This window comes from Rhinoderma darwinii, chromosome 8 (assembly GCF_050947455.1).
Source record: "Rhinoderma darwinii isolate aRhiDar2 chromosome 8, aRhiDar2.hap1, whole genome shotgun sequence".
NCBI classification, from domain to species: domain Eukaryota; kingdom Metazoa; phylum Chordata; class Amphibia; order Anura; family Rhinodermatidae; genus Rhinoderma; species Rhinoderma darwinii.
The window spans coordinates 84251177-84278212 of NC_134694.1; the positions used below are offsets into that span (position 1 = coordinate 84251177).

Sequence of the window (27036 nt, forward strand, 5' to 3'; positions counted from 1 at the left end):
TTGTATTCATAAATGTGAAAAAAATAGTTTAGCCTCTGTTCACAATAGTGTTATGGATTTCATTTATAATGGAGCCATGACAACTATGATGGATCCATTTTCCAACTAATCCAAACAGATCCAGTCAGACGAGATTGACTTTAATGGGGCCTTTTGTGGTTCTAGTATTTTTGATGGAAAGAATACTGCTGCAGACTGCTATTCTTGATGTCAAAAATACTGGAAAGCTTCACGGAAATCCCAACAAAACCTTGTAGCGGAAGTCTTAGGCCTCATGCACACGACCGTAGCCATGTGCACGGCCGTGATTTCCGGGTCGGCCGGCCACGCAGTGACAGCCGCGAGCCGCCCGAAAATCGCGGGCTGTGCACATGGCTGCAGCCATTATTTTCAATGAGCCCGTGAAAACCACGGTCGTGTGCATGGTCCCATAGGAATCAATAGGGCCGCAAATTCTCCCCTGGATTTTCGGGGGAATTGCGGCCGCAAAAGAACGTTCATGTGCATGGGGCCTTAAATATCTTATTCATGTCCTGTAAACAAAGTCATTAAATAACAGAAGCTTCTCTGCTAGTGTTACCATAACACTTCCTGCTCTTGTGCTCTGGCAGCCCAGTGTTATGATAGAGAAACTAAAGGGTGATTATTAGTAGACTACTGAATTCATCCCGTCAAAACGAGGGAACCCTTGCACAACGGAGACAAACAAACCATTGGCACCGGATCCGTCACCATTGAAATCAATAGTGATGGAAACGGAAACCTACAGTTTCTGTTTGTGTCAGTCAGGGCTCCGTTGCGAGGTAACCTTGGAACGGAGCCCTGACGCAGATGTGAACGAAGCCTAACAGGTTTAGTGATTGCAGGATCAGCTGATTTGTTGATCAAATCTTTTATGGTGGCCTAAAAATTACTTGTCGGTGTTCTCTCTTCAAGTAAACAGGCATCTGCTAGTCATTAGCAGATCAGACAGAAGGAAAGACAAAACAAGAGAACTCAAAAGCTGTCGAAGTTACGAAAAAACATTATTATTATTGCAGAAAAATGCCTGTCTTTCGAATAATAAAGACTTGTAAAATTGACGATTAGCTCTCGTGTTTACCAATTTATCGTCATGTGTAAAAAAAAACTTTGCCTTGTAGTGGATAATCAAGTATGTTCTTTCATTTACTTGTGTTCGAAAAATGATGGATACTATTGTTTTTAACGAGGCTTGGTTCATGTGAATACATTGAGCTGCTAGAGAACAAGGGCAAAAAGTATTGTGGGCAAAATAATACAAAGAAAGATCGTATAGATGTAAACAAATGCTAGTAGTGGGGGACTAAAAACATGTGGTGCGGGGATTTTAATAGGTGAGGATAGTAGCTTTTGTTATTTTAAGTTATTTGGAGCCCATTGCCCCATTAAATATTGGACAACTCCTTTAACCCTAGAAGGAATGAGACAATTTTGGCCTTACGGACCACAGGTATTTTTAGTTTTTTAAAGTTTTTTGTTTATTAACATTTTACAAAGAAATGAAAGGAAACATAAGAAAATAGTCTGAATACAAGTAAGTGCAAACAGTCTAAAACCGAAGCCTGCAAGTCACTAACACAGAAAACATCATAATAATGTAGAGAGATGGCTTAATAAATAACCGTCAGCCATGTTGACTTCGTAGCTGTTAAGTCTTTGTTTTCAGGGGGACGAGTTGCCGATTTTTTAGACATTAATCTGAGGCTCCTGGGCAATGCACGGACCGTGGAAACCATTTGCGGTTGAATTGCGGCCGCAAAAATTTGTTTGTGTACATGGGGCCTTAACATTTAATTTAGGCCTCTTTTACACAGCAGTTTTTTGTCAGTATTTTGCATCAGTATTTGAAAGCCAAAACCAGGAATGGAAAATAAACTGAAGAAGTGTAATGGAAAGATTTGTACCTCTTCGGTGTTTTGGATCCACTCCTAGTTTCTGCTTACAAATACTGATGCAAAATACTTACCAGAATACTGATATGTGAAAGAGGCCATCTTATTTTATTTAAAAAAAATTTTTTAGTCCAGTTAGGGAACTTTTACTTTTAAACATTTTTTTAAAAACTCAATTGTGATGTCCTATAGATATATGACATTGTGCATATAAAATGCACAGGCATCTGGCATCTTAGGTACGCCATTACAGAGGGTTAGGCCCCGGACTTCCAGTACAAAACATCAGCCCAGACAATCGCAATGCCGGGGCTGATAGGAAAATGACAAACGGACCCTTTGTCAGCACCGCGGTCAGCATTGATAGTTGGATCAGAGTTTATTCCAAAGCTACAAAACATGCATGTATGGGATTCTGCAGAAAAGGGTTAATGCCCAGCTTCTAGGTACAGAACTCCCTTATGATTGAAGCTGATAGACGCACAACTAACAATCGTTGAAACATCCCATGTAACAATCAAGCAAACATTTTCTTAACTTTTTAAATACCTCAGAGACTTTGGCAGTCCAGTTATTCTGTAGCCACATCTGAAGTGAAGTGTCAATAATTGATGTATTCAAAATCTCATTATCTTCACTATCATGGGGAACCTAGTTATAAATGAAAAGACACTTCAACAATAGAGAGATTGCAATGCTGAAACGCTATAGTTTGGAGAAATTAAAGGGATCACCAGTACCGTACTTTGCAGGTTTATTGAAAAGAGCATATTCCTTAGTCATAAAATCCAAACCACCAAACTACCACTACATTCACACGATCACATAAAAGGTACAGAGTCAAAGGGTCACATTAGCCTCAGCAAATATTGTATTCAGAAGATAAAAGGATAACAAAACAATCATCTTATTAACAGCAACCATAATGAATACGAACACAAAAACATTCATACTACAAACATACAATAAAGTGGGGCTACAAAATCCTGTCAACAGTTACTGGTAAGGCCCCATGCATGTAATCACGGTCCGCGCTGCCATATAAAGTATGGGAGCACAGACCGTAAAAAGCAAAAAATAGGACATGTCCTATCTTTTGCGGAGGCTTTCTACTGCACGGCCCATAAATATAAAGGAAGGTGTCCGTGGTCAATAGAAATGAATGGGTCCGTAATTACGGTGTTTAATTACAGATGAATTCTACGGTCGTGTGCATGGGGCCTAAATGAGCAGCACCAGACCTACCTGCAAATGGCAACTAGATTTCCAAAATATTGACTCAAGGGGATTCTGCCCTGTGGAGAACAAAAACCAACAATACCAAAGACCTCCTGTCAACCTTAGCTGCCAAGATGTTAAATGGACACTAACTTTTTAAATAACTGATATAGATCAATGTTGTAATTGAATTACTTTTAAAAATGTAGTTTTATCCAATCAAATTGTGTGTGAAGCTACCGTCGCTAGGTGTCTCCCTTCCTGTAATCTGCTGTGGTGGACAGGGGGGCCCTGTTGTCAAGCAAAAACCGTCCCTAGTTACATAGCATACGGACTGCAGAAAGGGTGTGTGTGGGGGTGTTTCTTCACAGCCTGCCTATAGAACTCTATGATGAGAAGAGAGGGGAATGGCGGGGCAGGAGAAGGGGGCAGGGAGAGAAAGAGCGAGACACGTTGCCCCAAAAGTCCATGAAAAAGGGAGGTGGGAGCAGGAAGAGGGAGCAAATTGGGAGAGACACAGACACGCTGCTCCATGGAAGTCTATGGGGAGCAGGGAGAGAAAGACAAAGACACGCTGCACATGAAAGATTATGAAAAGGGGAGGAGAAGCAGGAGCAGAGAGACACACACATACATGCAGCAGCTGCGGGTAAGATTTATATGTCACTCCAGTGCTGGATTCTCAGGTACACTACTGCTGTATGATGTCCTCCATGTTGCATCTTTTTTATATATATATGTATATATATATATATATATATGTGTGATAGATAGAGATATAGAAGAGGAGAATTCTGCTCTCCAGTCTGTTTTGAATAGAAGACATGATCACAGTTAGGCTCCGCCCACTAGCTCAAGGAAAACTGAGAATTAGAGATATAGACTGCAGAGGGGAAGACTAAAAAAAATCCAGAATACGAGTCCTATAATGGCCAGAAATAGTGTTATTATTCATGTACACACATGACATCTCATTCTGAAAAGTCATCTGAAAAGTTAGGTACACTTTACGTGCACAACAAAACACCAAGATATTTTAAAAAGGTTTCCAATCAATTACAGGGATCTAAGTAGGCCAGCAGTGGTGGAATCGAGGTAACCATATTACAATTTTTGTTTATTTTTCTATTGGGGGCGCTTAAAGGGCTTTTATAATTGTCGAAAACCTCTTTAAACAAATTACTGAGAATCTCAGTACAAAATTAGAGACATTTATAAGGGTATGTTCACACGACAGCGTCCGTAACGGCTGAAATTACGGGGATGTTTCCGCCTGAAAACATCCCCGTAATTTCAGCCGTAACGGCATGTGCAGGCGCTTGAACGCCGCGTCCATTACGGACGTAATTGGCGCTGCTATTCATTGAAGTCAATGAATAACGGCTCCAATTACGGCCAAAGAAGTGACAGGTCACTTCTTTGACGCGGGCGTCTATTTACGCGCCGTCATTTGACAGCGGCGCGTAAATATACGCCTCGTGTGAACAGACAAACGTCTGCCCATTGCTTTCAATGGGCAGATGTTTGTCAACGCTATTGAGGCGCTATTTTCGGACGTAATTCGGGGCAAAAACGCCCGAATTACGTCCGTAATTAGTGCGTGTGAACATACCCTAATACTCTCAGGCCGGATTCACACGAGCGTGTGCGCTTTGTGCACGCAAAAAACGCGGTGTTTTGCGTGCACAAAAGGCACTTAACAGCTCCGTGTGTCATCACCATATGATGCGCGGCTGCGTGATTTTCGCGCAGTCGCCATCATTATGACACTCTGTTTATATGTTTGTAAACAGAAAAGCACGTGTTGCTTTTCTGTTTTCAATCATACTTTTGACTGATGTTGCGCGAATCACGCGCGTCCCACGTGATTTTCACGCACCCATTGACTTCAATGGGTGCGTGATGCGCAAGAAACGCAGAAATATAGGACATGTCGTGTGTTTTACGCAGCGGACACCCGCTGCGTAAAAATCACGGCTGTCTGCACGGCCCCATAGACTAATATAGGTCCGTGCGAGGCGCGTGAAAATCACGCGCGTTGCAACGAACGTATATCAAGTTCGTCTGAATAAGCCCTCAGAGTGAAATGATGCTGCTTCTCGCGGCTGAAACAATGCTGGTCCTCGTGGCTGAAATCCAATAGGCGAGGCGACGACACAACTCACAATAAGTAGTAGTGTAGAGAATGTAGCACTATAGGAGTTGTACTTCAAGGAGTTGTACTTCAAGGAGTTGTACTTCAAGGAGTTGTACTTCAAGGAGTTGTACTTCAAGGAGTTGTACTTCAAGGAGTTGTACTTCAAGGAGTTGTACTTCAAGGAGTTGTACTTCAAGGAGTTGTAGTGCAGCATAAACTGGAATTAGGAATAGCAATGATTGGGTTGGCACAGCCTAACCTGGGATGCGGAGTCTAAGGAATCCCATGGTCTTCACTCTGAACCCCTGGAAGGTGGTATGGACTTTGCTGCAAGAGGATTCCAAGGCTGCAGTTCCCAATATAGTCCCCAAATCATGGCTGCAGATGGAGTACAACGGGCAGAGGGATCACTTGTGGTCCGATGAATAGTTATATATTTATCAGAGGGGTAACTAGTGGGGGGACAGGGGGGGATGGCCCCGGGCCCACTGAGATGGTGGGGCCCATGGCCGTTAGCCCCGCGGTAGCATGTCCCTGTTTCAACTGTATCTGCGTCCTCAGGAGATTGGTGCGGGTCCCAGAGGTGGGACCTGCATCTATTTGACATTTATGACCTATCCTGTGGATAGGTCATAAATATCCCTGATGGGAAAACCCTTTTAAGTAAGTAAGTTGGAACAACTTACTGCTGCGAGTTCTTTTTAAAATTTACCATTGTTAACAGTCGACTGCGCTCCGGACTGATCGACGCAAAATCATCAATACCGGCTAACATCACACACCTCACCAAAGAGAAGCAGTTCCAGCCATCACATTAGGGGTGAGCTAATTAAATGTTTGACCAAATATAGCACGCTCATTTTTAAGTTGATCATTTTGTATGGCCCGCGAATTATGTTATAAATAACCAAATGGCCCTTGGCAGAAAAAAGGTTCCCCACCCCTGATCTACAAATACACCCAGATCTTTCTCAACAAGTGACTCTCGCAGTTACGTATGTACACCCTTGAAATAGTCAGGATCGAGCTGTTACCGATCACATTAAAGTTTCTAACTTAGATATAATCGATAACAGGTGGATCCTGCCTTTCAGAGACACGCAGGAGCTGCTGTCACTGAACCCGTCAGTGTCGCTGACCTGACGGATTCAGTTCTCAGCACAAGATACAGCTGCTCTGTATACAGGATACAAAGCAGCTGTATCTCAAAAAGTTAAAATATTATTTTTAATAAAAAGTATATAGAAAGTTGCACGATTTCAAAAGATGTATCGAGCTTTTAACTTTTCCTAGGACATATGATGCATGCAGATTATTAGTACCCAGATGCTTAAAGGGTAACTAAACGGTTAAAAAAATTCTGACATGTCATAGGGATATGTCAGAAGTTTTGATCGGTGAGGGTCCGAGCTCTGAGACCCCCACCGATCGCTAAAACAAAGCAGCAGAAGGGCTCGGATGAGCGCTGTGTCACTTTGTTTCTGATCGTCTTTTCTCAGAAAGCAGAGCAATTGGTGTACGGGCTATTGAGAACCAATCAGAAACTAAGCGGCTCAGCGCTCACCTTAGCGATCAGTGGGGGTCTCAGTTCTCAGACCCACACCGATAAAAACTTCTGACATGTCACTATGACACGTCAGAAGTTTTTTGAAAAGTTTAGTTACCCTTTAACTTTACATTTATCCACATTGAACCTCATTTGCCAAGTGGATGCCCAAACACTCGGTGTGTCTAAATCGGATTGTAATTTATTATTATCTTTCATAGACTGAACTATGAAACATAGTGAAATTATGTACCCCAGAAACTGAATTCCTGTATTTTTTTTATATACAATTGATTTTCTCTCAAACAGATGAAAACCATGCTAACTTGCTTATGATGTTCTTCAAGGTTCTTAGAAAAAAATATTATGTAGTTCAAATAGGCCACCACAAATCATTTCAGAACATCCCGAAAGAAATCATTAATAAAGCGCTGAAATGTAGCTGGTGCATTGCAAATTCCAAATGGCAAGAGATTCAAAATGCTCATACTGTGTTAGAAAAGCTGTCTTCCACTTATCCCCAGGTCATATGCGAAACAAGATTGTAGGTCCTTCATAGATCAGGTTTAGTAAAGATCTTGTTGTGGAATTGCAAGTTGAGCAATTCCCCAAAGGCTGCTGGGGACTGCCGGGAGAAAGCGTGCAAATAAACCCGCAACCTCAAATCCGTCAGAACTCTGATCGACAGTATCTAAGGCTACTCTAAGTTTTTCGCCAAAGCCGACCTGAACAGGAACCAGATAGCCAGAGGGTAAACAGAATGTCCAAAAACAGTAAACAAGTGATATCAGGTAAAGCAGAGGATAGAACCAGATGGAGCAGATCATCAAAATCGGTAAACAAAGGGTTATCCAAATACACGCCGAGGTCAGTTTCCAAGAAATCAGAGGTAAAGGGTGTAGGTAAGTAGCTTGATCAAAACACATGTAGACAGGAAAATCACAAGTAAAGAACAGGTGGAGGAAGCCAGGTGTAAATACTAAGCCTACACCTGATAGGCAGAAGGACAGGGAAAAGAGATAGGCTCAAAGTGAAACCAGTACCGCCCAGAAGCTAGAACAGTAGTCATGGTGATCTTAAGGGAACAAGCATTTTCTAACAGATCTTAGCTGACTGTACTCTCTCAAGTGGAAGACAATGACGATTCTTGACGGTTATTTGAATAAGTTCTCTATAGTCTATGCAAGGACATAATGTACACAATATACAAAGAATATTGGGGCTCCTGCAGGAATGGTGTATGAATCCCTTGTTTAAATTCTACCTTATATATTCATTGTCTTTGATTACAACTTAGAAAGAGCATATGCATTAAAAAATGTATGGCAGCACCAGGTAAAAGTTTAATAGGACAGTCATAATGACGATGAGGAGGTATCTCGTCTTTAAACATCTTTGAATTCTTTATAGGGTTCATGCAGTGTTGTTCCCATGACAGTTTAAGCAAATGGTCCCTTAGTTGTATCCTGTTCTCAGTGTTCCCGTATCCTGCTACCCGTATATGTGTTTGTTCCTGAGCTGAAGTCTAGTGTTGGAGTCGTGTTATCTCTGTCACATTCAGTGTCATCTGCCACGCTAAGTGTCATCTGCCACCTTCAGTGTCATCTGCCATGTTCCGTGACCCCTTCCACGCCAAGCGTCACCTGCCACACAAAGCGTTATCTGTGCCGCGAATCATCTGTGCCAAAGCGTCTGCTACATTTCGTGTCTGTATGGACTCTCATACAGGTACTCTTGTGCTAAGACTTTTCTATTGACTGTTTGGCCAGCTGCCACTCCGCTACGGTGGAGCGGCTTAGTCGGTCCACATACACCAGAATCATGACAGGCAGTTCTACTGTGTTGGTAATTTTGTCTCCAGAAATCTTTACTTGAGATAGGATAGGATCCGTTATCTGACAATTTAGTTGATGGTATACATTATCCCTCAATTGGCTTGAAGTCAAGTCAACTAGCTTTTACTTCTGATTACTAAGCCAAAGAATGCCCAAAATTACCTAAAGTTTTGGGGAGGAGATTAAGTAAAAACATATCTTTACACTGTTGTCAGGATCTATTATTAACTCCATCTCAATAATCTCATTGGCAACTGGATCATATTTGGTAACACCCTTCAGGAGTCACCATTTTCACCAGAGAAGATCTTGGACTGTTGTCAATATGATTATCAAAGGCAGACAATGTTCATAAAATTTCCAGCTGCCCTTAAATTCAACATTGCTGAAGTAATAAAAATTTTCAACATCCATAATAGAGCTAAGTGGGTAAAAATGTAATGGGGATGGTTGGTAAACATAATCTCAGTATATGGTGTTCTAAATGGTAGTGGCTGTGAATCAGAATACAGTCAATGCGATTGACCTTTGAGGTTTACTAGGACAGTCAAGAACATAATGTCCAGGATTACCACAATAAAGACATATTCTGCAATACATTGACGCTTGTCTGCAACACAAAGTGGTCCCTGGATACCTGCATTGGTTCCTAAACAGAAGCTGTTTGAGAGGATATGAGACTTCTATGACGTGATCGATAGTCTGTTGATTAAGAGAGGGTATCATAATCATAGTAACCGGCTTTCTCTGCCTGTCTTTGGTCAATACGAATGCACAACCGAATATTGTCCTCAAGATCTGCTGGAAGATCTACTTTAGCATGTTCATCTTTAACCTGTTCAGAAAGGCCTTCATTGAAATACCATTTTAGTGCAAAAGAATTCCATGAAATATCAAAAGCCCAGCGCCAAAGTTCTGCAGTTTATTAAACAACTGAACGCCTTCCCTGGGGAAGATTGCGCAAAACCCCATCAGCAGTACCACAGAAACTGGGGTCATCAAACACTAGATTCATCACTGCAAGGAAGTCCTCCAAGCTAACCAGAACGGCATGATCTTGTGCAGCAGCTAGTAGGACAATGATGAACACCATAGGCATTAGTAGGAAAAAAAATCCCATCCAGCAGTTGTTTAGAAACCCACAGTATAAGCGTCTTCTTTCCCAAAACTTTTTGGGTAGAGGGTTCAGATATATCTTAGATGTAGCACCAAGAATGGAAGAATTTTGCATGCAACTCCTGTACTTGTACTTCAAATTCTGTGACTTGGCTCTTTATTTCAGCTAATTGTCCACGGAGGATGAAAATAAAGTTATGTGGTTCAGAGTTCCAAACTCTTTTCCGAAGTATGAGAAGTCATGGGGTCCTTGGCTTCGCAGTGCTCATAATTGTGTCCCCTAGTGTTAGACTGTCAATATATTGCCGATGTATTATCCTCAATTTGTAGTTGACTACTCACCCGAGATGTGTTTTGTATTTTATATGTTATGTTTTATGTTATGAATCTTGGATATCTGGTACTCATATTACCTTCCCTATTCTATTTAATTTTCTTTTCTTTGATGAGTACATGAGTCATCCAAGAAGATTGGATTGTGATTGTATAGGTCTCATCATTTTGTATTAGGCGGATTCACTTGTTGAGAAGGATCTGCGTGTACTTGTAAATCATAAACTAAATAACAGCATGCAATGTCAATTAGCTGATTCAAAGGCCAGCAAGATATTGTCGTGTATTAAAAGAGGCATGGACTCACGGGACAGGGATGTAATATTACCATTTTACAAAGCATTAGTGAGGCCTCATCTAGAATATACAGTTCAGTTCTGGGCTCCAGTTCATAGAAAGGATGCCCTGGAGTTGAAAAAAATACAAAGAAGAGCAACGAACCTAATAAGGGGCATCTAAGAATCTAAGTTATAAGGAAAGATTAAAAGAACTAAACCTTGAAAAAAGATGACTAAGGGAGGACATGGTCACAGCAGGGACAGTAGATGGCTTTAAAAAAGGCTTAGATCATTTCCTAGAACAAAAAAATATTAGCTCCTATGTGTAGACATTTTTTTACTTCCCCTTTCCCATCCCTTGGTTGAACTTGATGGACATGTGTCTTTTTTCAACCGTACAAACGATGTAACTATGTAACTATACAGAGGTTATGTCTCGTGACAGGGTATTTTTTTTTTTATTGCTGATACTTACTGTTTTCTGATGTCTACCCTTATTACAATGTATCCATGTACTTAAGGTATGGGATTCTTTGTGTTTTGTTATGTATCCAAAAATTTCATAAAAGTTAAATAAAAATGTATTGATCTAAAAGGCATTTATGGGAATTGAATTTGATCGGCGAGGCAACGACACTGTTCACAATAATGGTCAGTAGTAGTGCAGAGTTCGTAGCACTTTAGGAGTTGTAGTGCAGCAGGCTTGAATAAGGATCAGCTGTAATTGGGTTGGCACGCTAACCTGGGCTGCAGATTCTAAGGCTGCAGATGAAGGAATGCAACAGAGAGAGAGAGAGAGAGCGAGAGAGCGCGAGAGAGAGAGAGAGAGAGAGAGAGAGATCAGCCGTGGTCAGCCATAAGCATAGTTCAGTGCACAGGAGAAAGAGATCAGCCATGATCAGACGTATGCAGAGTATGGTACACAGGGGAGCTGGATTACTGGCAAGCAAGAATAATCAGGCACAGGAAGAACAAACCTGTGGGTAAATATAGTTGAGCAAATACTGTAGTTGGCTATATAGCAGATGCAATGCAATCCATAACTACTCACAAAGAACAGCATACATATGGCTGGGAGAAAGCTAAAACAAGCAAGTTGTTGTTGTTTTTTTTTTGCAGTATAGCGGTCAAGGCTGCCAAGCAAGACTGCAGAGTCCAAAGTTAAAGTCCAGGAAGTTCTTGACACAGTACTTATACTTCAGGAATAAGGAAGGAAATTCCAACAGGGCTAAAAACAATATTGTGCCACTAGAATGTGCTATTGAAATCTACCCCTTTTGTACATTTATATTGGATTATTATTCAGGTTTTGAAATACCCTGATTTCTAGCAGAAAAGCTGCTTTCTATTACCCCATTAGGAATGATTATATAAAATTTATTTTCAATAGGAAGGACCTGAAAAGGTAGGACATACTCACGGAATAACAACATTTCTGCTTTGCTTACTCACCTGGTCTGCAACATCATCAGAATCATTTGATGTATTTCCGACCATGTAGTCACAAGGACTTGACCGGAACTCACAAGCATCACCATATTGTGTTCTTCTTGGTCTCATATGCCTGATAAATCCTTAAAAAAAGTATAACATTTTTAAGAAAGACTATCTTATTCTCAAGGGGAACTAGTAATGGGTCAATGATTAAACATATTAGGGGCGTAGATATTGGGGTGTAGAGGTTGCAGTTGCCCCTTGGCCCTGGGGCCAGTGGCGGATCATCATTAGGGTGGTTCGGACAGCTGCCCGGGGCCCAAGGCTCCGGGGGGCCCATGGCCACCCGAACCGCACATGACCGCATGGGCCCCCTCATTCCCGGTGGCGTCGCTAGCACCAGAGGGGGCCCCGGTGCTAGCGGCAGCCACATTAATTTGTATCTGAGTCCTCAGGACTCAGATACAAATAAATATTATAGGCTGCAGGCCACGTTAGGCCTACAGCCTATATGGTGCTAAGAAGATTCCCTGCGCAGTCCGGCGTGATGAGGTACTGCATCACGCCGGTCTGCGCATGCGTCTAGTCCGGAGGATTCACATGTGTCCAGCTGGAGCGGCCGCCACGGGGCAAGGTAAGTAAAATATATATATATTTATTTTTTTAGGTGGGGGTAGCGCTGTGTATATATTCAAGGAGGGGGGGGGGGAGTGCTCCGATACATTATATACAAGGGGGAGTGCTGGGTGGCCCTATATACAAGTGGGAGGGGAGCGCTGTGTGACACTATATACAAAGGGGGGAGTGCTCTGTCACACTATATACAACGGGGGGAGTGCTGTGTGGCCCTATATACAAAGGGGGAGTGCTCTGTGACACTATATACAACGGGGGGAGTGCTGTGTGGCCCTATATACAAAGGGGAGCACTGTGTGCACTATATACAAAGGGGGAGCGCTGTGTGCACTATATACAAAGTGGGAGCACTATGTGCCCTATGTACAAGGGGGAAGCGCTGTGTAGCCCTATATACAAGGGGGGAAGTGCTGTCTGACTCTATATACAAGGGGGGAAGGGAGCGCTGTGTGGCACTATATACAAGTGGGAGGAGAGCGCTGTGTGACACTATATACAAAGGGGGAGTGCTCTGTGACACTATATACAACGGGGGGAGTGCTGTGTGGCCTTATATACAAAGGGGAGCGCTGTGTGCACTATATACAAAGTGGGAGCGCTGTGTGCACTATATACAAAGTGGGAGCACTGTGTGCCCTATATACAAGGGGGAAGCGCTGTGTAGCCCTATATACAAGGGGGGAAGGGAGCACTGTGTGGCACTATATACAAAGGGGGGAGCGCTGTGTGGTGCTATATACAAAGGGGGGAGCGCTAAGTGGCCCTATATACAAGGGGAAGCGCTAAGTGGCCCTATATGCAAGGGGGGAGGGTTAAGTGGCCCTATATACAAGGGGAGAGCGCTGTGTGCACTATATACAAGGGAGGAGCGCTATGTGGCCCTATATACAAGGGGGAGCGCTAAGTAGCCCTATATGCAAGGGGGATCGCTGTGTGGCTCTATATACAAAGGGGGAGCACTGTGTGACACTATATACAAGGGGGGGAGCACCGTGTGACACTATATACAAGGGGGGAGGGCTGTGTAGCACTATATACAAGGGGGGCTGTGTGGTGCTATCCACAGCGGTATGTGTGTGGCGCTCTTTACAGGGGGGCTCTGTGGCGCTATTTACAAGAGGGGGAGGGCTGTGTGGCGCTCTCTACAGGGGGCTGTATGGCACTATGTATAGGGGGCTGCGTGTAATGCTCTCTATGGGGGGATGTGTTTGGTGCTAGCTATAGGGGGATGTGTGATATATACAGGGGGCTGTGTGTGGCACTATGTACAGGGGGCTGTGTGTATGTGGTGTTTTACAGTGTATGGTATTATTATATTCAGGCGCGCAGTGTTTGGTGCTGCTATATTTAGGGGAACAGTATGTGGCACCATGATAATTTTATTTTCGTTTATAGGTGTGGAAATGTTGGAAAAGTGAGGAGCCGAAGACATCTGAGTGGAAAATTCTACAGAAATGGGTCATGGCCGGGAGAAGTCATCATGAGCTCTGGATGGAGAAGAAAAGAGGAAAAAAACTACTAGAATCCGAGACGTTATCACCTGTGAGTCACTAGATGTATAGAGAATCTGTCACCTCTCCTGACATGTTTATTATAGGAAATATTTGCATTTCACAAAAAGTCTCTCTGCAGTCCAGGACTGATAGACAATTCCTCTTGTCAGGAGGATGTGTCCCTGCATAGTGTGATACTGTCAGTATGTAGGGACACAGCCCTGTGACAAGGAGAATCGTAACACCCATTTGTTAATGCTTGCCCAAAAAGGTAGTGTTAACAATAGTTACGGCGCGGCAGAGCGGCCGTGGAGAAGGGCGGCCCAAGTTTGGGTAACAGCCCAGGGCCTATGGTCTACTTAACCCGCCACTGCCTGGGGCCTAAAAGCTCACTCCGCTCTATATGAGGAGACCAGTACTATAAATGACTCAACAGTTGGGGGCCCTGTTACAGATTTTGAACTGGGGCCACGCAGCTTCATGTTACTCTTCTAAGTAGTTTTGAAAGCTTTCAAATTGTTTTATTTTAGGTCTGTCTAATTTTCTAAACATACATGATTTAGGTCACTGGAAACTGATCCGCCAGTACTAATAAAATTTTGTGTTCTCAATTGTCTTCTCAATTATTAAATCCTTTGATAAACTGTAATCAACACTGAAGATCTACTTTTAGATTCCTGTAACCAGTGAAAACGGTTATCCATATTTGTACTTTGGCAAGAATCACAGGAGACCATTCTGTAGGGGTACATACGTTACACGATGTCATGCCATATATAAAATTAAGAAATCCTTTACCTCCCCACTTCTTTGTAAGCCCCTTCTCTTTTTTCTTTTTCTTTCTAGAATAAATGCAAACATAACAACAAAAATAGTCAGATTTCTGCTGCTGTATCTCAGAAGATATTTAGCAGATACAATATACATTATATAGGCAAAAGTATGTGTACACCTGACCATCACAACACCTGCACATCACACTACACAACCATCCCCTTCCCGCTGCAGCCACTTTTGACCTTCCTAACAGAGCCTTATTTTTCAAATCTGACGTGTCAATTTATGTGGTAATAACTTTTGAATGCTTTTACCTATCCAAGCGATTCTGAAATAGGTTTCTTGTGATACATTGTACTTTAAGTTAGTGGTAAAATTTGGTTGATAGAATCAGTATTTGTGAAAAACACCAAACTTTAGCAAAAAATAGCAATTTTAGCGATTTGAGTCTATCTTGCAAGACAGATAGTAATACCATTCAAAATAGTTGCTAATTAACATTTCCATGTCTACTTTAGGTTTGCATAATTTTTTTGAACATCCTTTTATTTTTCTGGGACATTACAAGGCTTAGAACTTCAGCAGAAATTTCTCAAATTTTCCAGAAAATTTCAAAAGGCTATTTTTACAGGGACCAGTTCCGTTGTGAAGTGGCTTTGAGGGGCCTATACAATACAAACCCCCATAAGTCACCCCATTTAAAAAACTTCACCCCTCAAAGTATTCAAAACAGCATATAGAAAGTTTCTTAACCCTTTAGGCGTTTAACAAGAATTATAGCAAAGTAGAGGTGAAATTTACAAATTATTATTTTTTTGCAGAAATTCATATTTAATCTATTTTTTTCTGTAACACAGAAGGTTTTACCAGAGAAACGCAACTCAATATTTATTGCCCACTTTCTGCAGTTTTTAGAAATATCTCACATGTAGCCCTAGTGTGGTGATGTACTGAAGCACAGGCCTCTGAAGCAAAGTAGTACCTAGAGGATTTTGGGGCCTTTTTTTTTTAGAAGAATATATTTTAGGCACCAAGTCAGGTTTGAAGAGGTCCTGTGGTGCCAAAACAAAGAAAACATCCCAAAAAATACCCCATTTTGGAAACTACACCCCACAAGGAATTAATCTAGGGGTGTAGTCAGCATCTTGATCCCACAGCTGTTTCATAGATTTTTTTTTATAATTTGGACGTGAAAATGAAAAATTTAATTTTTTTTCCAATAAGATGTAATTTTAGCTAAAAAAAACAAAAAACAATGTCCACAAGAAGAAAGAGCCCTCGAACATTTGTAAAGCAACTTCTCTAGAATACGGAAACACCCAATATGTGGTCATAAACTGCTGTTTGGGCACACAGCAGTGCTCAAAGGGACAGAGTGCCATTTGGCTTTTGGAGCACAGATATTGCTGGATTGGTTTCTTGGCACCACGTTGCTTTTGCAAAGCCCCTAAGGTACCAGTACATTGGAAACTACCCAAAAGTGACACCATTTGGGATACTACACCCCTTGAGAAATTCATTTAGGGGTGTAGTGAACATTTTGACCCCACAGGTGTTTCATAGATTTTATTAGAATTGGGCAGTGAAAAAAAAACAAAAAACATTTTTCTGCAATAAGACGTAGCTTTAGCTCAAAATTTTTAATTTTCTCATCAAATAAAAGGAGAAAAAGCACCCCAACACTTGTAAAGCAATTTCTCCCGAGTATGGCAATAGCGCATATGTGGTCATAAACTGTTGGTCGGGCACACAGCAGGGCTCAGTAGAGGAGGAGCGTCATTTGGCTTTTGGAGTGCAGATTTTGCTGGATTGGTTTCTGGGAACTATGTCGCATTTGCAAAGCCCCTGTGGGACCAAAACAGTGGAAACTCCTCAGAAGTAACTCCATTTTGGAAACTATACCCCTCAAGATATTCACCTAGGGGTGTAATGAGCATGTTAACCCCGCAGGTGTTTCCCAGAAATTAGTGTGCACTCGATGTTGCAGAGTGAAAATGGGGATTTTTCCATAGATATGTCAATATGTGGTGCCCAGCTTGTGCCATCATAACAAGACAGCTCTCCAATTATTATGCCGTGTTTCCTGGTTTTAGAAACACCCTATATGTGGCCCTAATCTTTTGCCAGGACATTCGACCAGGCTCAGTAGTGAAAGAGTACGATGCAAAATTGAGGCCTAATTTGGCGATTTACAAATTATTGGTTCAAAATTGCAGAGGCTCTAATGTGAAATAATAAAAGAAACCCCTGAGAAGTGAACCCATTTTGGAAACTACACCCCTCAAGGCATTTATTAAGCAGCGTAGTGAGCATTTTCAGCCAATAGGTCTTCCCCATAAAAGAATGTGCTTCGGGTGGTGAAAAGTAAAATTTTTTATTTTTCCCTAGATATGCCATTTCAGTGGCAAATATGTCATGCCCAGCTTGTGCCACTGGAGACACACACCCCAAAAATTGTTAAAAGGGTTCTCCCGGGTATGGCGATGCCATATATGTGGAAGTAAATAGCTGTTTGGGAACAGTGTAGGGCTCAGAAGGGAGGGAGCGCCATTTGGCTTTTGGAGCGTGGATTTTGCTTGGTAGTAGTTTGTTTGAGTATTGCTGGTGTTTTCAATTATAATGTGGAGGTATATGTAAGCTGGGCACAGTACATCAGGGGCATAGTCAGGTGGTATAATAAGGGTAAAAAAAAAACAATAAAATGATCCATAGATGTGTGTTACGCTGTGAAGAATCCTTTCTGCACAGGCCAGTGCCGCACTGATAAACTATGTAGTTTCTTATCCCCCTTTTGGTCCACACTCTGCACCTTTGCAGTTTGGGGAATTTTGCTGGGAAAGTGTTGTCCTGGTATAATACGGGCACCCTAGCTTCCAGCAGATATGTTTGGGTCCTCCCCTTCCTGGTTCCCTCATTTTAGGGCCTTGATAAATCGCCTTTTGAAACAGAAGAAATGTTCCCCTCGGGCCTGCACATCTGCATATTTTTATTTCCTGACTTATTGGAGCCTTAACTAATTCTATTTTTTCATAGACGTAGTGGTATGAGGACTGTTTTTTTGCGGGACGAGCTGTAGTTATTATTAATACCATTTTGGGGTACATGCGACTTTTTGATCACTTTTTATCCTATTTTTGGGAGGTCAGGTGACAAAAAAACAGCAAATCTGGCATTGCTTTTTAGTTTTTTTTATACCGCGTTCATGTTAACCTTACTCTGCGGGTCAGTACAATTCCGGCGATATCAAATTTATAGCACTTTATGTTTTACAACTTTTTGCACAATAAAATTACTCTTGTAAAAAGAATGTATTTTTTCTGTCGCCATAACTTTTTAATTTTTTCGTTGATGGACCTGTAGGAGGCCTTGTTTTTTGTGAGACGAGCTATAGTTATAGGTACCATGTTTGGATACATGCGACTTTTTGATCACTTTTTATTCCAATTTTTGTAGGGCAAAGTGACCAGAACAGAAATTCTGGCATTCTCTTTTAGGTTTTTTTATACTGCGTTCAGGCCGTTACAGTCGCGGCGATGCCAAATATGTATGGTTTATTTTTTTCAATAATAAAGGACTTGATAACGGAAAAAGGGCGATTGTGCTTTATATTATTACTTGAAACTTTTATTATATTTTTTACAACTTTTTTTTTATTTTACACTTTGTTTTAGTCCCACTAGGGGACTTGAAGGTCCAACTGTCTGATTTATTTTCTAATACATTGCACTACCTATGTAGTGCAATGTATTAGATCTGTCAGTCGTTCAATGACAGCAAGCCGATTAGACTTCACCTCTGGGCGGGGCCTAATCGGCTTCCGTAATGGCAGAGCAGTATGCCATTATTAGGCCTCCTGTTCCCATAGCAGCGTCAGCAGCCCTGCGATTGCATGGCAGGGCTGCCGATTTGCTGCCAGCCACTAAGATGCAGCAATCGCTGAATTTAAGGGGTTAATGGCAGGGATCGAATCTAGCTCCGGTTCCTGCCATTACAGGTGGGTGCCAGCTGTAACATACAGCTGGCATCCACCGCTGATGATGCCGGCGCCATTTTGCCATTGGCTACGGATGACTTTTGGGAGGTGGGGCCTGGAAGGCTTCCGTACTAGGCAGAACGGGAGACCAATGTTAGGCCTCCGGTTGCTATTGCAGCCACTGGCCCCTGATAATTTTATTGCCGGGGGGCGATGAGCTGCAAAAACCTTCAATGCAGCGATCACTTTTGACTGCTGCATTTAAGGGGTTAATGGCAGGGATCGGAGCTAAATTTGCTCCCCGCCCTTACAGCAGGGTGTCAGTTGTAACATACAGCTGACAGCTGGGGATAACAGGCCAGAACAGGAACAAAAAACATAAGGATTTTATGTGATGCTGCATTTCTATTTTCTTTGATTGGATTCTATGTTTAGTGCTCCTCTAATCCGTCCAGTAATGGCGGGAAGAAGCCACGTCTAGTGCACTGATACTTATTGGCTGACGTGCACAATAGCCGGAATAACTACACCATCGTGTACAAAAATATCCGGATGGGGAGTCTGAGCTACTGAACATCTGTGACCACTGGCACTGGTCACATTTAGTGGCAGTTCTGAATAGAAATCAAAAGAAGAGCAGGGGGCGCCAAATATGTAACAGTAGTATCTACACACACAGGAACATTTCTTTTAAAATTCTTCTAATTTAAAAATTCTTATGTTTTGCAAGATATAACAGAGTACTATAATATTTAATCGTGAGACAACCCCTTTTAACAACTGTCATAGTACACATGGTATACCCACAATTTGCCTTGTATCTTGGATATTGGAGAGGCCATGAACTGGTTGTTATATTTATTACCTTGATATACTATTGTCATCACTTTCCATTGTTGTGTTAGATTCCTCTAGTATACTGCAGATAGTATTTGGATTCTTCTCATCACATCTGATGACATTTTCGTCCTGCTGAATGGCTGGTTTATTATCCAAGGCCTCCACTATTGCTTCATTTATATGTGTAAAATTGGAAAAATTGTTGATAATTGGTTCCAAGACTGTAAAGAAATTGCAGTTAAAAAATCAGTTGATTTCATATCTCGAAAAAAATAACATTAAATTTTATGGCTTGATTGCGGAAGTATACTAGTAAAAAGGATTGATAACTGAAATAATCGCAACCTTATACGTCACCAGATCTCCCTTAATAGGAAGCTAAACATAAATGATATCTTACCTACAGTCGCTAAGCACTTGAATGCAATTTATTTTTGCATACAAGCAGTTATTTTAGACTAGTGAATGGATGACTTATGTGTAATACTGAATAAAGTAATGTATTCCCCCATGATCACTACTTTATCTCCAGTTCTGACTTGTTTTAGTGCTACTTTAAAAGAGGCTCTGTCACCAGATTTTGCAGCCCCTATCTGCTATTGCAGCAGATAGGCGCTGCAATGTAGATAAGAGTAACGTTTTTATTTTTAAAAAACGAGCATTTTTGGCCAAGTTATGACCATTTTCGTATTTATGCAAATGAGGCTTGCAAAAGTACAACTGGGCGTGTTGAAAAGTAAAAGTACAACTGGGCGTGTATTATGTGTGTACATCGGGGCGTGTTTACTACTTTTACTAGCTGGGCTTTCTGAAGAGAAGTAACATCCTCTTCTCTTCAGAACGCCCAGCTTCTGGCAGTGCAGATCTGTGACGTCACTCACAGGTCCTGCATCGTGTCGGCACCAGAGGCTACACTTGATTCTGCAGCAGCATCAGCATTTGCAGGTAAGTAGCTACATCGACTTACCTGCAAACGCCGATGCTGCTGCAGAATCATCTGTAGCCTCTGGTGCCGACACGATGCAGGACCTGTGAGTGACGTCACAGTGCTGCACTGCCAGAAGCTGGGCGTTGTGAAGAGAAGTGGATGACACTTCTATACACAACGCCCAGCTAGTAAAAGTAGTAAACACGCCCCGATGTACGCACATAATACACGCCCAGTTGTACTTTTACTTTTCAACACGCCCAGTTGTACTTTTGCAAGCCTCATTTGCATAAATACGAAAATGGTCATAACTTGGCCAAAAATGCTCGTTTTTTAAAAATAAAAACGTTACTGTAATCTACATTGCAGCGCCTATCTGCTGCAATAGCAGATAGGGGTTGCAAAATCTGGTGACAGAGCCTCTTTAAGCTCTTGTGTTGACCATATCTAACAATTCATGCACATGACCGAGTGTGCCGTCCGAGTCCTGTCCGTGATCCGAGGAAAGATCCGAGGGAAGAGTATCGGGTGCCACTCGGATGCCGTCAAAAACAGCCCAAATGGCACAACGGTCGTGTGCAAGAGACCTAAATGTTCTAGCTATGCATGTTTAAGCAGAGAGTAACGTTGATGACAGGCAACTGTGAAATTTGACGTCTAGTATTCGAATAGGACTGAGCTTCAATACCAGACACAACCTATGGACAAGGGTGGTGTAATGTCATACAACCCCATTAAATTTACCCACATGCCTGGTGGGCTGGCTGACACAGCCTAATTTTCTCAAAGAAGTTTTTCAAAGATAGCAAGGAAACTTATCAAATCCTAGCAAAATAAGTAATGGATATTCACCATAATGGGGTTTACCTACATATCATTATGACAATTTATATGTAGTTATTATAGCTACCATATGATAGATAATTGGCATTGGCCTATCTACCATGGGAATAAAGTATTGGGCATGTTAAATTCCAAAATGCCTGATCCTTCTTTCCCCTAACATCTGCCATAGAGGGACTGTTGGGCTGCGCATACTCATGAGAAGGTCAGCCAATCCTGACAAAATTGGTTTGGCTGTCATTTATGTAAACTGTATGACCAGCTGAATCCAGGCAAGATAATAATTTCTTACCAAGTAATAGTTACACTTACAAGCGCATCATTCTTTGTGTACTTATGATTCTTAAAGGGTTATACCCATCTCAGACATTTATGGCGTATACAAGAGGTGGGACACGCACTTATGTCGAGAACAGGGATCTCTCGACCTCCATCCCGTCTGCTGTAACCAGGCATATTAAATGGAAATGTGTGGGCGCACATGTGTGTGGCTCTCTTTGTTCTGATTCATGGGAGTTACAGAAAGGGCCGAGCAAGCCGCCACATTTCCATGCTATCTCTACCTGGATGCAGCGGGTTGCTGCTTCCCATAATTGTCTGCCATAAGGTTGTCAGACATTTATGGCATATGCCATAAATGTCTGAGATGGGGATAATCCTTTAACCCCTTCCCGCCGCAGTCCTTTTTCAGATTTTAATTTTCGTTTTTTCCTCCCCACCTTCCAAAAGCCATAACGTCTTTATTTTTCCGTCTATATAGTACTATGAGGGCAGGGGGGTAGCTAGGGGGGGGCAGGTGGGGCATGTGCCCAGGGCGCAACTTAGAGGGGGGCGCCAGTGCCACCTCCTCCTGCACTATAATTATACCTGTGTCTATAGGACACAGGTACAATTAGAAGCAATGAATGGCCGGGTATGTTCCGTGCCCGGCCATTCAGCTCTTTTCCATGAGAGAAGCGCTATCGCGCTTCCGTAGATGAAAGTCGCTGACTGACAGGGAAAGTGATTCTGCCCAGCCAATCAGCGCCTTTCAGAGACGCTTCGTTCAACCCCCAGGAGACCTGCGCAGAAGAGAGCAGGTCTCCATTGCTGCCGGACGGCGTGGGAGCGGGATTAAGGTGAGTTTGAATAGTTTGTTATTTTATTGTAATAAAAAAGTGTGTGGCTTTATCTACAGGGGGGGGGGGCTATCTATGGAGCACCATATACAGGGGTGGGCTATATCTACAGGGGGGCTATATGGTGGGCTATCTATGGAGCACTATATACAGGGGTGGGCTATAACTACAGGGGGGCTATATACAGGAGTGGGCTATCTATGGAGCACTATATACAGGGGTGGGCTATATCTACAGGGGGGGGGGGGTAAGCTGAAGACATCTGAGCGGAAAACTGCAGAAGTGGTCTGTGACCGGGAGAAGTCATAATAGAGGTCTGGACCGGATGGAGAAAAAGAACTAGAATCTGAGACGTCACTGGTGAGTCACTTAATGTAAATGTTTACTCTGCCTCTAATCAGTAATGTAGTCACTGTATGATCTGCAGCGAGATGATGGGTGGTATGATTATGATATGATTTATTTTTTGTGAAACAGCATCTCCCAGCATATCCTTACCATTGTTCGGGCCATGCTGGGAGCTGTAGTTTTGCGCCGTACAAACCTATACAACAGGGGTTGCACTAAATTGAGCTGTATTTGTGCTGGTGCTGTATTTATGTACTGAGCTTGGTTCTGGGGCTGTATATATGTACAGAGCTTGGTTCTGGTGTTGTGTATAGAACTATATTGCTTGTAAAATGTACAAATGTATTTTTTTACGGCGTTCACCGTGCGGGTTAAATAATGATATATTGTAATAGTTCAGACTTTTACGTACGCGGTGATACCAATTATGTTTATTTATTATTTTTTTTACTATGCTCTAGGGGGAAAATGGGAAAAGGTTTTTTTTTTGAGCTTTTAATATTTTTATTTATTTTTTTACACAAAAGAAAAGACTTTATTTAACTCATTTTTACTTTTTTTATTAGTCCCCCTAGGGGACTTCAACCAGCGATCCTCAGATCGCTTGCACGATATACTGCAATACTAATGTATTGCAGTATATCGTGATTCTGACAGGCATCTATCAAGCCCTGCCGGAGGCAAGGCTTAATAGGTGTACAAAGATGGTGGACCTGGGGGCCTTCATTAATCCCCCAGCCAGCCATAGCAACCATCGCCCCCCCGCGATTGCGTTGCAGGGGGGCGCAATGTGCTGTTAGATGGGGTCGCCCACCTCTTTCTAACGATTTAAATGCTGCGGTCTATATTGACCATGGCATTTAACGAGTTAAACTAGCGGGATCGCGCTCGAGCGCGATGCCGCTCGTTACTCTGAAGTGTCGGCTGTAACATACAGCCGACACTGGCATCGTATGGAGCGAGTTCACTTCGTGAGCCCGCTCCATACTTCCCCTACCCGACTTTGGCGTATGTATACGTCAAATGTCGGGTAGGGGTTAATGTCACATTCTTTTTCAGATGTATGTAATTTTATACATAAAAAATGCATACTTACTTTTAGTAGGTCAAGACATATGACAGTTTTTATATTTTCAATTATAAAATGATGTCATTGCTTTTATTACTAAAAAGTGCAATTTTTTGGAACAATTCAATTTCATATCAGTTATTCTCTTTAGGATTCCTGAAAATACAATCTTCATACCTACAAATCATTTCTTACCATTTACTGATATAATTTCAGTTATGAACACATAAGTAAGCCGGGATCTTTGCATTGATTCTGGTAGCCAATAGTCTAGAAGACATTTGGCGAGTTTTCTAATAAAATCAACTTCTTCTTGACGTGTTTTATATCTAAATGTGAAAACAGAAATTTTTTGTTAAGTAAATACAAACTAAAATAGATAAACTTATTTTCTTTTAGTCTTTACATTAAGAATAATATCACTCGTCACTCATAAGACCAGGAGAGTAAAGGGGTTGTCCAGTCATAAGAAATTGATGGCTTATCCTCTAGATAGGCCATCAATATCTGATTGGTGAGGGTCTGACTTCTGGCTCCCCCGATGATCAGCTGTTTAGAAGAGGCAGCGGCGCTCATGCGAGTGCTGCTTCCCCTTCATTCCTGTCACTGCTCGTAATGTGAATGGCCGACACACTTCTAGCGGCGGCTCACAGTATTACAGCCTTTAAATTTAAATCATAGAACAGACTTAATGTATATCTATTGATAATTCTATTGGAATTATATTTCCTTCACGTGCAATTTTCTTTACAAGATCATAAAATATGAAATATATATTTTTGCAATACCCCCAAAGTAGTGAGGTGACATGTAACAGTTTAAAATGGACAGAAGATATTCTAAAAGTCCAAATGATATAACTGATCCAATATATATCCAATAGTATAAATTTGATTGAAATTTGTTTACAATATTTTCATAATATATTCATTAACATCTAATTCGATTCAAATTTGTTTATTTATTAATATAAAATTCGATTTAAAGTCGTTCAAAATATTTCTGTGTTAATAGTTGCTATAGGGGATAAGTTTCTTCTCTTTTTGGAGCCTTCTGAAATTAATTCTGTATTTCAAAATATCGTAATTTACCTTAAAACGCATTCATGCATTTATATACATATCTTGAGATGGCTTTGTACTAATTACTACATATTTACATAAGTGTGCATGTATATTTTGAAATAACTTTATACCGATTTTGTATTGAGTTTATGCCTATATTTCCAGTAAACTGTTATGTATTCTCTGGATAGCATTGAAGCAGTTATACATGTAAAATATTTTCCTATGTATATATGTCTTTGTATACTTGTCTCTGGATCTTCTGTGCTTTATTCACATATAGGGATCTGTTTGGACAGTGTGGAGAAACGATTTGGTATTTTTCTGTTTAATATATCTTTCCTAGGGGATTATACGCCCGTCGCAACTTTCTATCCAAAGGGTTGTATTCACACTTGCCATATAAAAACAAGTTAATCAACTCCTAGCCCAGAGTTTCCCAACCTTTTCAGGCTCGAGGCACCCCAGGAAAAAAAAAATTCTCAGGGCACCCCTACCAAAAATGGTTTACAAAACGACAAAAAACAAGCATTACACTCTTAGGGTATGTTCACACAATGTTTTTTTTGTAAGGCAGAAGCTAAAAATCTGCCTCCAAATTCATTTAGGAATTTTAAGGCAGATTTTGAATTGACAGCGTTGTTTGACTTTTTTTTTTTGCTGTGTTTTTTGCCCACATTTTTTTTTAAGCCATTGAAGGGAATGCAAAAACCGCAGACAAAAAAGCACCAAACGAGCGCCGCAGGTGTTTTCTGCCTCCTATTAATTTCAATGGGAGGTCAGAGGCCGGAAACCACTCGACCATCAGCCCCCCACTCACAGCAATGACCATCAGCTCCCCACTCATAGTAATGACCATCAGAGCCCCCCACTCACAGTAATGACCATCAGCCCCCCACTCACAGTAATGACCATCAGCCGCCCACTCACAGTAAAATGACCATCAGCCGCCCACTCACAGTAAAATGACCATCAGCCGCCCACTCACAGTAATGACCATCAGAGCCCCCCACTCACAGTAATGACCATCAGCCCCCCACTCACAGTAAAATGACCATCAGCCGCCCACTCATAGTAATGACCATCAGCCCCCCACTCACAGTAATGACCATCAGCCCCCCACACAGTATAATGACCGCTCAGTAAAGAGACCATAAGCCCCCTCCAGTAAAGTGACCATTAGCCTCCGTCCCCCCCAGTAAAATGACCATCAGCCCACTCCAGTAAAGCCACCAACAGCCTCAGTCGCCCCCTCCCCCCGATAAAATGACCATCTGCCCCTCTAGTAAAGTGACCATCACAGGGAGAAAGTGTGCTTACTCCTGGGGAAGGAATAAATAAGGAGATATAAGATATAGCCCACCCCTGTAGATCTAGTCCCGCTGTAGATATAGCCCACCCCTGTAGATATAGCCCACCCCTGTAGATATAGCCCACCCCTGTAGATATAGCCCACCCCTGTAGATATAGCCCACCCCTGTAGATATAGCCCACCCCTGTAGATATAGCCCACCCCTGTAGATATAGCCCACCCCTGTAGATATAGCCCACACCTGTAGATATAGCCCACACCTGTGAAAAACGTCTGAGAAAGATTTAAAAAAGATGAGGTGCTAGCCTTTACAAAATATGCCTCTCTAATCTTGCTTATGAAAAAGTGTCTTTATGCCACAGGGTAAACCGCTACAATGAAGAGATGAACTTGGTCGCCCACAATGCTTAACTAAGCCCTTCTGTACAAACGTCCATTCATGGGTATCAGAGGACCCAGGGTGTGCCAAGAAAACATGCTCCACACCATTACTCCACCTCCACCAGCCTAAACAGTTGACACCTGACAGGTAGGGTTCATTTATTCATGCTGCTTGTGTCAAATTCTGACCCTCCTATCAGCATGGTACCACAGTGATCTGTATTTATTTGACCATGTTTTTCCGATGCTGAGTAATTCAATTTTTGCACTCTTTTTCCCATTGCAGTTTTGCCTTTCCGTTTCCCTTAGACAGCGATGGCACTCAAACTAATGCCAGAGGAGGTTCGGAACTCTGCAGTTATTGAGCCAGGAGAGCATTGGCGTTCTTTTATACACTATGCGCCTAAGCATTTGTCAACCCCGCTCTGTAACTTTACATGGTCT

At 41.9% G+C, this 27036-nt stretch overlaps 1 protein-coding gene across 1 annotated transcript in view; it reads right to left on the bottom strand.

Moving 5' to 3' along the window:
* The window catches only part of LOC142659991 (uncharacterized), a 35814-nt gene extending 21138 nt beyond the window's left edge, over nt 1–14676 (bottom strand). Inside the window, exons 1-8 of the mRNA XM_075836640.1 lie at nt 14607–14676; nt 11829–11950; nt 11695–11773; nt 9631–9717; nt 9388–9498; nt 7934–7992; nt 5297–5485; nt 2463–2564 (exon numbers count right to left, since the gene is read on the bottom strand). Coding sequence (XP_075692755.1) covers nt 2463–2564; nt 5297–5485; nt 7934–7992; nt 9388–9498; nt 9631–9717; nt 11695–11773; nt 11829–11950; nt 14607–14676 — 819 coding nt within the window. The remainder of the gene's footprint in view (nt 1–2462; nt 2565–5296; nt 5486–7933; nt 7993–9387; nt 9499–9630; nt 9718–11694; nt 11774–11828; nt 11951–14606) is intronic.
* Nucleotides 14677–27036: the final 12360 nt, after the last annotated feature.